This window comes from Sander vitreus, chromosome 4 (genome assembly GCF_031162955.1).
Source record: "Sander vitreus isolate 19-12246 chromosome 4, sanVit1, whole genome shotgun sequence".
Taxonomy (NCBI): domain Eukaryota; kingdom Metazoa; phylum Chordata; class Actinopteri; order Perciformes; family Percidae; genus Sander; species Sander vitreus.
This window is the reverse complement of record NC_135858.1, coordinates 24,893,934-24,908,312: the sequence shown is the minus strand read 5'-3', so window position 1 is coordinate 24,908,312 and position 14,379 is coordinate 24,893,934. Positions and strand designations below refer to the sequence as shown.

The 14,379-nt window shown below is 40.8% G+C and overlaps 1 protein-coding gene across 2 annotated transcripts in view; it reads left to right on the top strand.

Moving 5' to 3' along the window:
• Window positions 1–14,006, top strand: part of igsf21a (immunoglobin superfamily, member 21a) — a 218,651-nt gene extending 204,645 nt beyond the window's left edge. Inside the window, exons 7-10 of one of the 2 annotated variants that reach the window (XM_078247520.1) lie at window positions 2,297–2,382; window positions 5,886–6,078; window positions 9,291–9,329; window positions 13,930–14,006. In XM_078247520.1, coding sequence (XP_078103646.1) covers window positions 2,297–2,382; window positions 5,886–6,078; window positions 9,291–9,329; window positions 13,930–14,006 — 395 coding nt within the window. Of the gene's footprint in view, window positions 1–2,296; window positions 2,398–5,885; window positions 6,079–9,290; window positions 9,330–13,929 lie in introns of both variants that reach the window. The other variant, XM_078247518.1, reaches the window with a different exon arrangement.
• Window positions 14,007–14,379: the final 373 nt, after the last annotated feature.

Here is a 14,379-nt window from a genome sequence, read left to right as displayed (position 1 = left end):
TTATTCAACATGGTTAGACAAGTGGTGGAATTCTCATTTCATACACTGTGCAGCAATGAGATGGGATGCAGGCTTCCTCACATCTCCCAGTCATTGCTTTGCCAGCCGTGATAATCAAAGAGCAGATGCTCAGTTTCAGGAAGGTGTCTGTGATCTTTGTGTGTGTCTGTGTGTGTATTTTGGGGGAGTGTGTATGCATATACATTGTGTATGGTTATTTGTATGTAAATGTCTGTGTGTGTGTGTGTGTGTGTGTGTGTGTGTGTGTGTGTGTGTGTGTGTGTGTGTGTGTGCGCGCTTGTGTGCGTGTGTCTTTGTCTGTTTGCCCATGCGAATATGGATTTATTATGTGTGCCTAGTATGTTATTTCTGTCTGTCTTCACCTGCAGCTTAGTTCCACATTAATCAATCTTTTTCATCTCCCTGCTTTGGGTCAGCTAGTCTATCCGTGAAAGACATTACATAGTGCCGGATTTGTCACAATAGAGCGATTCAGCAGTCAGTCAGGCCTTTTAAATGTGGTTGCATGCCTCTCCAGCTTATCTTTTTTTTAACGAAAGCAGTCACCCAGCTAATGCAACAGGTTCCCTAACTGTTTAAGTCTGTTGTGCAGCTGGGCAGACCTGTTGATGTCTTGGCTTGCTATTAAAGCGCACCTGATGCATGTTTTTCTGGAGGGTATGTTTATTCTCTGACCTGTCCTGAAGTGATAACCGTTCCTTCTTGCAAACTGAAGAAGTTGGATCTTAGTTGACTGTGGCTCATTTTCCCTGTGAGGCCCTCACCCTCAGAGAGAGGCTGTTTTATGTTCATCACACTGTGTGCTGCCCTCATCAATGGTGGTGACGTAGGATGCCAACTGTCACTGTTGGAGCAAATCCCAGAAATCAGCCATCATCTTCTCCGGCCATATGCCTTGCAAGCTCTATGCGACGCCAGCCATGACACCAGTATTTAAAAATACCCTTCCGTTAGTATGTGGGCGGTGGAAATATAGTGCTTCACACTGCCAGGCCAAAACTAGCCTGTAAAATGCTATCCATCTTCAGCGTGAGATGGACCACCTAGCCATGTCAAACTGCTCACATGATGTCTTTGGTTGGGTTGCCAGTATACATACGTAGATGTTTTCCTTTTAATCTAAAAAAAAAAAAAAAAAGCTACTGATTCCAAAAATTTCTTCTTAGACTTTGCACCAGTTTGGACTGATTTTCTGCACAAATGGACCAGTTTATGCAGAATAACAAGTTGTCTGTGGGTGCTGTAATCTTGAATATCTGCTATTTCCATTTCATGCAATTCAAATGCATTTGCTTCTGTTTTATAAAAGGATCCCTAGACGTTATACACTGCATGGGCAATGTCACAAGCTCAATACTATTTACAGATATGACAGCGTAACTCCTAATCCATTAGTCTGCTGCAGGCTTGTATGGCTGCCTAAGAAAAAGCCGTGCTTCATTAGCCACAGTGGACACTTTGTTGCCAGATTAATAGCCAAATACTAAGGTCATTTGTCTGTTTATTTATGTTTCCTTTAGTTTAACTCATCAATGGAAAACAAACATCCAGTGTGATTTATATGGAGTTTAAATAAAATTAATTGAAGAACTCCCGGGGTGGACTTGTACAGGCATTACTGATAGGATGCCCTTAGCTTTTGAGTCTCATTCCATGTGCTGCTCAGTTCGTTTGTCTAACATATGGAACTGCACAGCGTGTGGAGCCGTTATTTTTAACGCCATTGTTAATCATCTCAAATCGTGCAGAACCTGCTTATACGGACGTGGTGCAGTAAACTGTGCAGTTTAGCTGTAATTAAATGACTTACCTTTTTATAACATTATGCAAATCACTCATTTTATCTTGACACTACATACACAGGACAATCACTGGCCCCTCACAATCTCAGAATATTAGAATCTGCCTCGCGCCCCATTGTTTTAGTTGGTCCAAATGAAAGCCATCTAGGGGCTGCTGTCCACACCAAGACAAGGGAATTAGCTCTCTGAGTGTCCCTTATCTCACTGCCTCCACACTCCACCCGGTGAACTCCCATTCTCCTCTAGTAATGAGTAGCTACCCAATTTAGTTCCTTTTCTCTCCAAGGGGGAATAAATCCAGCACAGTCCTTCTGATGAAAGAACCTGCAGGTCCCTCGCCTCCCGCCCCGTGACCTTAATTGACAGGAAATTGTATTTGTCTCGCTCCCTCTGTGACAAAACAGGTGTCCGGCAGGGTTTGCTCCCCATGCTCAGTACGATGACCTCTGTCTCTGTCTTTCTTCTCTTTTCAGCTGCTCCTAAGGGTCCTAAACTCTCTATGTCCCCCACTAGAGCAAAGGTAGGGGACACGGTGCGCATCACTGTGCAAGGATTCCAGGTAGGATCGCCTGGGGTAAGTGCATGGGGCTTTAAAAAAATGAATGGTCAAATTGACACTTGTGTACTGTATTGTATATGTGCAAGGTGTGCCTGTTAAATTGTCATGTGTGGCTGTTGGACATGGACATATTTTGCCTCAGTCTTTTCAAGTATGCATACAAAATACAAATGTAAAAATTTGGATTCACAATAGTATACAGGCTATAAAAATAGTAATCATTACATTTGTTCAGGTTGTTTCATATTTATACTTATCAAAGCATTAGGCAACTAAAATCTTAGCTAAGACGAATAAACTAAAAGAGATACATTTGTTTATGAATGAATAGGGCTATCTGATGTCCATGTCTATCAGTCTTAGCCAATGCTATGTTAGTCGGTGTCATTTTTAGCTGCTTTCAGACTTCCTGCTCTATAATCCCAAATAAAGAGCTAAAGGTTCCAACAAAGAGATTGTTTTGTGTCACTGTCATCCCCTGCCAAAGAACCATGTCCCCAGTGTGAATGGCCTGTGGACGGTCCTGATCTCTTTGACAGGAATGACACATTGAAGCCAGGCAGCTGTAGTCAGTCAGGTGAAGAGGATAGGGCTAATCCTGATATAGGACCTGCTAATGGCCCACAGCACAAATTGCCTTTGTTACTTCTCAGCCACTGCTTCAGGAATCTCTAGGAATCATAAGTCAGATTTGTTGTGTGATATTATTTTACTCTTCTGAGATATTTCCATGCAAAATTAATGTTCTGTATTGTCTTTGGTTTAGTGCACCAAGCTATTGAATGTAGACAGATTTGTACATGTGTTTGTGTCTGCCCAAGGACCTCTGGAATCTTTTAAAGTTTTTCTTTGAGCAGTTTTAAGATTGGTTATTATAAATAGGCTTGACTGTGGCATACAGCCAGTGAGGCCCTTCGGCAGCATAGGCATCAGACGCATGCAGTCTGATCAGAAAGCAAATTTCCCTTATCCTTCTGGAACTAGGCTTTAGGGTTTCATAAGTAGATAAGATTGTGTGTCAAGACTTGATAATTTTGCCTCCCGCCTTTCTGATAAAATTACATACCAGTTTTCCCTCTGGTTTATTGTTTTAGGAATATATTATGGATGATCATCCTACAGCATGTTCTTTTTTTTTTTTACTTTGTATTCCTTTTTCATATTGCTTTATGTATGAGATAAAGTAGGACATTGATGGTTTCAGGAGCACAGTGCACAGACGTTTTTTTCATGTGGACTCTATGCTCGTGGGGTTATGTGACAGGAAGGTTTCACTTTAAGTGTTTTGTTTTTTTATTGTAATGTGACCTTTTCCTAAGAGCCTGACTCAATGTACTTACTGATTTAACCTCTGTCATGATATAAACACAGACCTTGAATAAATGTTTTATTTACATTTATTTTGAAAGGTTAGACATTTCACAACTACTTCAGTAGGTCACTTTAACGGCACTTTTCCACCAAGCATGATTAGAGCAGTTTATCTGAACTCTAAAGTGTTTGTTTGGGCATGTAAGAATATAATTTGAACTTTGGTGCATGCCAACCAAATCACCAACATCTCTTGCTTCAGAGTAGGATTTCTTAAATGTGCACTTTTTGAGTCAATGGAGAGGGATATTGACTCAAAAAGTGCAGAAATTCCGCCGTATGTCCTTTTCGGCTGGATATCCGTCACCTTCCGCTTTCTTTGTGTTGGAATTCTAAACTCTGGTGGATGTATGAGGACTATGGTTAACTGCTTCTCAGATCTCTGCAGGGTAAACGCAAGTAGCTTTGTGGGGGTTTATCTTGCGCCCGAGGCAAATCTACAGTGGGTTGGTCTGAAGTAGCTACATTACTCATTCAGGTGTGGTTTGGGTGTAACGTGCAATAAACCAATCAGAGCGTTATCTTACATTCCCTTTAAAAACAGGCACGCTTGTTCCATAGTGGATTGCTATTATAATGGTGGATTTGCTAGGCGCAAGCTCTTAATACATCCATGGGCGGACGCCAGGAGCAGTTCACGGCCGAGGAGACCGACGTTTGCTATTGATTTTTCTTTTTGACAAAATGTAAATAAAGAAATGTCACAAAAACATACTTTCTGATGTTTTGGGCTCACTCTCACTGAATCACGAGGTTATGAATGCATGGTGATATTATTGTAATGTAGTCTAACATTAGACCGGGATTACCTCACTATAGACGATGCAGCTCTTCTGCCTTTCCTCTCCCGTGCTGCTGCTGGGGCATTTGGGTTAAGTGGCATCGGCACATGCAGTTCAACATCATATCTCCTTAAGTCCTCTAATATTTCCTCATTTATGGCATCAACACATTCATGATTCACGGAAATGGTCATATTTTTCCTTGTATTTATGTATGGTTTGCAAAAATGGGAACTGCTGGGTCCGTGAGATGAGAGAAGCAAAGTGTATGCGCGGTGTGTATACATTAGACAAACATCAGACTAATAGATACAGTACTGTAATACTAGACCTTTGGAATCCTGTGCTTGTGGAGACTGGTCAAGGGAGATTATTTGGGACTGAAACATTTGAATCAGTTTTAAAATGTACTTGAATCTTAAAGATACTGGTATAGAAATGCAATGTGTTTGTTGATGCACATTTACTCTACATGAAAATAATGAATGCTCTTAAGATGCTCAAATGACTACAACTCTAGCCCAAACATGATTCAAAGGCCACCCTGACACATTTTTCTCCTGACTCAAGGAATTAAGTTGTTAAGGGCAAAAATATTAGATGTAATCCACAAGATAAAGGTAGCCTTACTTATTATTTATACTCCTTCTATCCACACAAAATTACCTATAATACCAGCACAATGATTCTTTTCAAAGTATTTTTGTCACAGGGAGATGTTTAAATGTTAAAAACAATATAGCTAAACTATCCATTTTTTAAAAGACATCAAAAAAAGTATTTGTACCCATTCATGTCCCTTTGCAGTAATTGCTCACCACAGAAAGTTTGATTACAGGCTATGGAGGTCCCCTCTTCGCAATTTTTAAAATTTTTATTTTTAAAGCAGAGTTGCACTTGAATGAATTATGAAAAAATACCTTAAATATTTGTCATTTTTCCTTCTCCCAAATGACTAGAAATAGTGATCTACTTATCATCTATGGCCATGTTAACCCACCGATATGAATGAAATAATGCTTCATTGAGAGTCATATTTTTAAATTGGAAATAAGGAGGTGGTTCTCTGAAGGGTTAAAACGTGAGGAGAAAAAAGCTGTTATAAAGTGAAGTGTTGATTATTAATGCATGTTGTTAACTTGCCGTTGCATTAGGGGAAAATTGGAGCTTGTATTATTCATGTATCCTTTGCTCTTAATCTTTTGACTGAGCCTCACAGACTTTCTTTGCACCATCCTTTCAACCCCCCACCCCCCCCTCCCTTCCTTCTTTTTCCCTCTATCTCTTTTTTCCTCTCCTTTCTCTTCCTTTTTTTTCTCTCCATCCCATGTGGGTGCTGGGTGTCGATAGAATGAGGTGTTCCCCGAGCCCCTGTTCACCTGGACCCGAGTAGGGGGCCGCCTGCTGGATGGCAGCACCGAGCGAGATGGGAAGGAGCTGATTCTGGAGAGAGTGCCAGCCGAGCTCAACGGCTCCATGTATCGCTGCACGGCCCAGAATCCTTTGGGCTCCACAGATACGCACACTCGCCTCATAGTCTTTGGTATGTATGCTCAATTCAGCAACACGCCCTGGCCCCATTCTGGAGTGGCTACTACACTAGCAGTGAAATTGAAATCACATTTAAGTTTGATTAATTATTTAGAAGAGGATGAATATGAAACATTTTTTTCTTTCTGTGACTGTACAACTTGGGTGCACAAGAATTATCTAGAACACTTATACAATTACACAGTTGAATGTCACAGAAAATTACATAATTCTACAAAACTCATTTCATGTATCTACAGTATCTTTGAAAAATACTTATGAGATTTATGTGACCGCTTTTAGGTATGAATCATTAATGCAGCTAAGTGTGTGATTAATAAGAGATTGTATTCCTAATTGGTGCAACAACACATTCTTTTTAAGGCTTAGTGACGATAACTGTTCTCCAGCAAGGGATTTAGTCACTATTCCATCAATGGCATGTCTTGAACTGCTATCACTTAAACACCATGATGAAATCAAAGCACCTTTTCTTCTGACAGTGTCAGAAAAGCACATCGTTCAATGGCTACACCAAAGTAACATGTTCATTGGAACCTGGAAGTAGTCCATTTACTGGTGTTGATGTGGGAGCTGGATTGCTTACAGGCTATATTATGTCTGTGTGTCTTGCTCCTCTGGATCTGTTTACTCTGGACACTCTTGGAAGAACTGGGATCTGCCTTTCTGAGCCTCATCAGAAAGCTCTATCGACATACGGGAGTTTTATTCAAATAAGTTCTACTATAGCTAAACAGGTGTTGCCTTCTTTACCCATCTTCAGACGTAAATATGATGGCAATTTGACATGTTGGTCCCAATGTTTGAATAAGCCCACAACACTTTTTGGCAAAAGTCCCAATGTCAATCACACACGACTACTACACACTACCGATTTAAAAGACTTCACATTTACAGCAAGGCTACAACACACACCGTTTTAAATATGCAGATATTATTTGAATACATTATTAGGCATCAGATTTCTTAATGATATCTAATGAATTATGATATTTAAGTATATTTGGGTGTGTCCACGAGTGAAAAGCACGGGCTAGCCTCCCTCACACTCACAATGATCAGTACATTACATGTCATTTAGCTAACACTTTTATCCAAAGCAAAGGTAGAAACTCCAGACAGCAAGAAGTAAGTGCAAGTACATTAGCTTTAAATAACCGAAACTAAAAAGAGCCATATGCAAGTAACTGTAATTTTTTATTTATTTTGTGTCATCCAAGGTGCAGTCAGAAGAGATGTGTTTTTAACCTGTGGCGGAAGATGTGTAGGCTTTTGGCCATCCTGATGTCAATAGGGAGATCATTCCACCATTTAGGAGCCAGGACATCATTAATTAAAGCTTCAACTACAAAATAAGTTTTAAAATCCGTCATTGATGCAGGCCCTAAGAGAACTGTGAACACTTCCTTGATGTCATTATTTTCCCCCATTGTCCCTCAGCAGTGGTACTAATCCCTTCTGCATACCAGATGCTAAATGTCAGGAAAGCATTGCAGCTCTTTCCATAATGGATCTGTGATGTTGGGTAAGAGTAGTTACCGAACATTTACGTAACAGAGACCTATGTTTGAAAGCCCAGAAGCCCTGTCTATATATAGATAACGGCAGCAATGTTACACATTCCATGGCTGAAAAGTACTTTTGACACTTGTACTATACTGAAGACAAGACACATAAGAAAAACAGGAGAAAGTTTTATTAAATGTAGAAATGTGTGTTGCACACACAAGCATTCACTTCAGCCCTGAAGTGCCCTATTAACGTAAATCAGGTCGACACCATTTTCGTACTTCATCGAGCCTGAAACAAAGAACGTTGTATCCATTATGTTTTTTTTTTTAATCCTCCGCTCGAAACACTCCTGTGAACAGGGTTTAAAGTACGTCACAAATGTACAAATTACTGGGCGGGCCTAATAAGAACCCACTTTAAGGGGAAAGTGCCACTTTAGGGAGGCGTTACCTTGGGAGGCGTTTTGCTAGGAAGAGCACTAATGTCTGTTTAACACCCTGATGCACCCTCAGGTGTCATCGGCTACGTGCCTAGTATGGCCCATCTGTCTGTCTGCTCCTTGTAGATTTCTTCCACTCACGCTTAGGGGAAGTAAATGGTGATTAAGTGACCTTGGCACCGCCCCCCGTGGCCTTGATATGAGACACTTGTCTCTCTGCCGGGGGCCAAGAGATAGAAGTATTTGGGGGCTCTGCTCGTTTGGCAAAGTGTTCAATATAAATCATCAGGAATAATAGAGAATAATGACGGCGTGGTATAGAGACTCTCCACTGACGACAGGCAGCACTCACGTCTTGATGATGTACATCTTTAGCCACCCTCAGTGATAATACCCTCTGAGATTACTGTGAAGTGAGTCAGCACTGGGGAGCCGGGCAGTGACACACACACACACACACACACACACACACACACACACACACACACACACACATACACACACACACGGGCAGACAACCAAATTGCACACACGTGCAGAAACACACAGATATGTGTGCTTATGCAAATTTGCAGAGGCAAGCAAACACCAGCCTGCATATGCAGAGTGCACACACTAATTTCCCTGTGCTTCTCAGAGGAGCTGCTATGTTAATGTGGTTGCAGTGAGACTGGAAGAGTTTCACACTAGTGTGCTGTATTATATGTAGCTTCCACCTGCTCATATGTGAGGTCAGAAAATAGCTCACAAAGTGGAATTTAGGCGTGTTGCTAATACTCTGCAAGCCCTCCTGCTTCTTCCTTTGCAATTACTTTATCCCTCTGAGAACTTAGAAAATATACTGTCAGAGTGTACTGGGCAGGGTAGACATTGGAGCTGCTTATTAAAGGTGGAGTCAATTTCTTCAAACCTCTTTCCCAGACTGTCTAGCCACAGCTTTAGTTGCCTGGTCTCACTGCTGCTAAAAGTGTCCTGGTTGTTCTGATGCAGCACTCTGTGTTCCCACTTCCATTAGCAGGCCTTGTGTTCCTCACTGGGGATGTGCCATTTAAAATGTGTTTCAGGAACTTTGGAGTTCAGCTTCATTAGAAAGCCACAACCTCTGTCAGAGATGACTATTTTTTTTTTCTTTTTCTCTCTCTGTCTTTCTCCCTCTCATGCTCTTTATCCTCTGATTGATTCCCCCCTTCATTCACTGAGTAACTCGGTCTCTCGGCTACATTTTTTGATCTTTTCTTTTTTCTTTCCAACAGAAAATCCAAGCATGATGAAAAACACACAGAATCAGAACAGTAAGTATTTCAGCCACAGAAATTGAGAGCTTTCAGTGTGTGTTTCATTATACATCTCATGATCCCTGCTGTATCACTTGATCGTCATATTTCCAGAGACGCTGTATGTAATATGAGAACAAAATGTGACACTGCAGTCTTTTTTTTTTACTCAGAAAAAGTGTGCAGAAAAGGGGCACTGATCGGAGAAACAAATTCTTTGGGAGACTGTGGTTTCAACATTCAATGTATTGACAGGTGGATGTTTCTCATTCTGTCCTGAATGCATTTTCTCAGATAGGCTGCTTGAGTGTGATTCAGTCAGGATTAATCTTCGGCGATGTTCAGTAGCAGCAGGCAGCAAGCCTCTTCCAACGATTATTGGTGTTTCATATGTGCGGTAGTGGCTCATTTGCGGCTCCTGAGTTTATCATATGTAAAGATGAGGGATTGTCAGGAGAAGCCGCAGGGCTGTGACAACAACCTTTCCATCTCTCCCTTTTTTTCTGCCACTCCCTCCCTCTTTCTTCTCTCTACATCTCTCTGCTTGTCTCTCCTCTCCTCCTCTCTGACTTTTCATACTCACTTTCTGTCTCCCAGTGCCAACGTCTCTTCCCGTTTCATCCATTTCTGCTTGCTTTTTCCCCTTTTCACCACCCTTATTTCCTCTCTTTCCCTCACTTCATTTAGCTCTCTCCTTTCAATCATACTTATACTGCATTTCCTACTTTTCCTCTTCAGCATAGCTCACAATCTCAGATTTTGATGCAGGCACACAGGCCTTATGGTCAGTGCAGTTTATTCTGTAGTGTAAAAAAAGATCCAATTCTGGCTAAAGGGCCAAATATTGGAGTCACCAAGACTGTAAGCAGAGTGTATATAATATGTGTAATAATAATCGTTAAGATACACGAATAAACTCTTTAACAGCTCATATAGATTAGTTTGTATAAACAAGACTTGATAAATGGGATAAAATAGTCAGTCCACATAGGTGTATATATATATATATATATATATATATATATATATATATATATATATATACATATATGTATGCATTTATTAGTGATTAGGGAAATAATCCTGACTGTTATTCTGTAAAACACATCAGGGATGTGAACTAAATGTAGATTGTAACTTCTGTGCCATGAAGCAAGAATCAATAAAACACCTGTACTGTAATAGTTTTTGAGCTGTCGTTGATTAACTGAAAAATGATAATTTCATAGTGTATAGTCCCTTGTGTATGTGTGTGACGCCCATGTTTGTCCCAGTGTAGAGTGTGAACAGCTTCCCAAAGCAGATGGCAAGGGGGGCTGTCTTTAAGCCGAACCGCTATAGTCAGACGAGATGACGACATGTGTCTCTCATCCTCTCCCCTACTCAGTCTCCCCATCTCTCTTCCTTTTGCTCTTTGTTTTCCTCCTCTCTCTCTCTCTCTCTCTCTCTCTCTCTCTCTCTCTCTCTCTCTCTTTTCTCCATCTTACCCCCGTCTCTGCCAGTCGTATCGTAGGGATGCAAATCTGTATATGCAAATGCTGTGGTAAGCGCCGGAGCAGGTGTGTCACAGCAAGGACAGAATCAGGTCAGCATGGACGCGCAGACATGCCTTGCATGCAAGTCAAATTGGTGTACAACATGGCCCCAAGAGTTCACCACACAAGTGTCTGATCGCTTAATGGCTGAATACACAACTCCTCGCCCGGCGCAAGTGCGAAGGACCACCGCTGTCAGTCAATCAGCAGACGAGAAAACTATGCTTCCCACGAGGGGTTATATTCATTCATCTTTGTCAGAATCCCACTAGCCCCGACAACTTGTCAAGCCGCACTGTATGGCAATGAATTGAATTCAAGACGTGTGAAATTGAGGACAAAAATCTGCCATGTTTTCTGCCGCCTAGAACTGTATCTGCCAGCCTGGGCTGGTGGAAGTATCAACAGTTTGGGGTGTCACGTCATTCAAGCCAATGCATCATATCGGCTGAGAGGCAGTTCTGCAATCATAAAGAGCAATTCATTACACCCAACAAAGCCTCAGCTGATGAACTTTGCATTCATTGACTCAAAAATAACAATAACATAAAAGCCATGACCAAGTAATCTGCATTTTAATTTTTTTGGCAGGCATGCTACATCTGTCATTTTCCATAGCGCCATGCAAAATTCTATTTCAGATCCTCTTTTAGAAGAGAGGTCAGATCAGAGACAGGAACCAGACTGGTAGGAGTGTAAACAGATGTGTTGTAGCCACAGTCAGAAATATCAAGTAGGTTCGTAAAAGCAGCAAACTTGACTTTAATTCACGTAGTCAAATGCAAAAAGAAAGTGTTGTGTTTTCCAGCTGGCATTTGCAGTCCAGCACAAGGTAGAATAATCCTTTATTAAAAAGAGCACATTGCCTTTGAAATCAGTCCCAGTTCAGATTCAGGTTGGCAGAAAATGCACTGAGTTCTGAGCCAAAAACTGAAGGCAAACAGATGGCTGGGCGACTTGCATCTATGATTGTGGATTGGAAGGGGACCTCAGATGATGATCTTATGGTTGGATGAGCCCATTAGAGAATGAGATGAAGTACTTATTGAGAAGATCCAGTTGTTATTGTCTCATGTTGATGTTGATTTGAGTGGAATATGCCGTGTATGAAATGTCAGATTATAACATTCTGTTGGGATTTACTTATTAGGGAGTCATCATCGTGATAGTTCAATTAAAACAATCCTGACAAACATATGATTCAGTTGTTTATGATCCAACTCCTAATGCAATCAACATTTCTCAGCAGACAATATTTTATCCTCCAGACTCAAGAGACCTGATGTATGGAGGGATTGCAGGGCCATAACTAAATAAATGAATAAATAAATAATAATTAAAGCTATAGTGTGTAGTGTCTTTCGCCCTCATGAGCAATTCTAAGTAATGACAACACCACAGTTGTTGCATCCACATGACATTAATAGTGCACGCGCCCCACTTTTATACTCTTATTTATCCATAGCGTAACTTGATGCAGGATACAAAATGTCTGTCATCAAAAGTCAGGGGGCCGTTTAAAGCTCATGTCTCGTGAGTCTGGATGATGAAATATTGTCTGAGGTGAGTCTAGCCACAAACCGATGTGGTCTGGCTCACATTGTGATTGGGATTGTTGGTGTAGCCACAATGTTGGCACAATCTGAACAAACTGTTGGTAAATGTCAGCAAAGCCACACCCACAGTCAGACACAACTTTCTTCCCACAGCAGCTCCAGTTCCACTGTCCTCTCTGTAGCGTGCCCATGAGGGAGCTACAGAAAACAATAACAGCAAAAAGCTGCTGATGGAGCTGATATAATAGCTTTATAATCTAGTATCCCTGCTGTGAGCCTTACAACTAGTACAAAGTGTAAAAAGAAGAGAAAAAAATAGGGATTCCGCTTTCTAATAGCTCATTCTGAGGATTCTTCAAATATGGAGAAAGAAAAAGTATCTTTGTGTTAGTCTAAACTGCAACAAAGGCCATGTGGAATTATTTTAGGGGTGGTAGCCCAATACTCAGCCTTTTTCCTTATCTGAATGGAGGGTCAGAGCATAGATGGTGTTGTATGCTGTACAGTTTGAAAGTCCCTTGAGGCTGTGTGTGATATTGGGCTACATAAATAAAATTGACTTGACCATAAATCATTAGTGTGTACTTCAAAGAACCACATGGAGAAGATTTTCCAATAATGAATGTACTGTATACAAAGACAGGTTGGTATAATTGTCCTCTCAGAGTTTCACTGTCATCAAGTCACCACAACTCTAGTCCAAGAAACAAATGTGACTTCAAGTGATGGTGACAAGTTGAGATCAATTGAAAGCTGCTGTAGATTTTTAGTATGAGGGGCACTCCAGGTTGTCTATTTATGTCATACACTTTTTTATTTGATTGTTGTTGATTTGTTTGTGTTTTGTAAGTATAGAATAGCACATAGTACTTCAGTGGTTTTAAAAATAACTTTCAAATGTATTAATATGTATCAAATATGTCTTATCTGCCCAATTTAAGCACTAGTTTTACTGAAATACCATACAGCTTATTCAGGAGTAAGCAAATATGTAAAAAAAATAAAAAATAAAAAAAAATAATTAAAAATGCCAGGTTATTTCAATAACACTCATTGCATTTGAACAGGCTTTAGGAGTCATACAAATTGAGAATTAAAGCTATAGTGTGCAACTATTTTATATTAATGAATGTCGGTTACATTCAAGCCATTGCCAAATGAGTTGATACAAAGCTAATTAAGACTATCAGCTCCACACAACTCTCTCTGTAGTCCGGCGACTTTCACTTTCAGCTTTGGAAACGAAGAGGACATACAAATTACAACATAACCTCTTCTGAAGAGTCCATAATTTTTTTTTAAATCCTCCATGTCCTTGTTGATTTGACTGGTTAACGCTACTAGCATCTGCGTGAAGGAGGGGTGGGGGTGGTGTGTGATCACTGAAGGCTTAGAATTTCTCATGGGGGCAACAGAAACTACGCACTATAGCTTTAATGTATTAAAACACTGTTTAAGAAATATGACTTTTCTGATTGATAAGTAGACGACTGAGTGTTTTATTGACTGTTTCTTTTGTGTTTGTAGATGGCGGCTCCCGCATGGATGTGCTCGGACTAACGTGGATGGCACTTGTCCTCACAGTGACAGTGGAACTGACGTGAAACCTCTCATGCAAGACACACACACACACACACACACACACACACACACACACACACACACACACACATACTTGCCCTTCTTAGACAAACTTCCACACATGCACACAGAAACTCACACACACCCACACACACACACATTTTCCACAAACCCTGCAAGCCTTTTCCAGTCATCAACAGGCCCTCCATGCGTCAGTCGATCAGGAAACAGTGCCATCACAGGATGGCGCTCCACTGTGTTTTGTAATAAAATATTAACCAAGATAATGATATCAAAAGAACAACGTGATGAACATGACAATGACCACCTCCTATATAGCCCTGCCCAGTTACACCTTTTTTGTTTCTTGTCCCACGTCTGCCTGTTGATCAATAA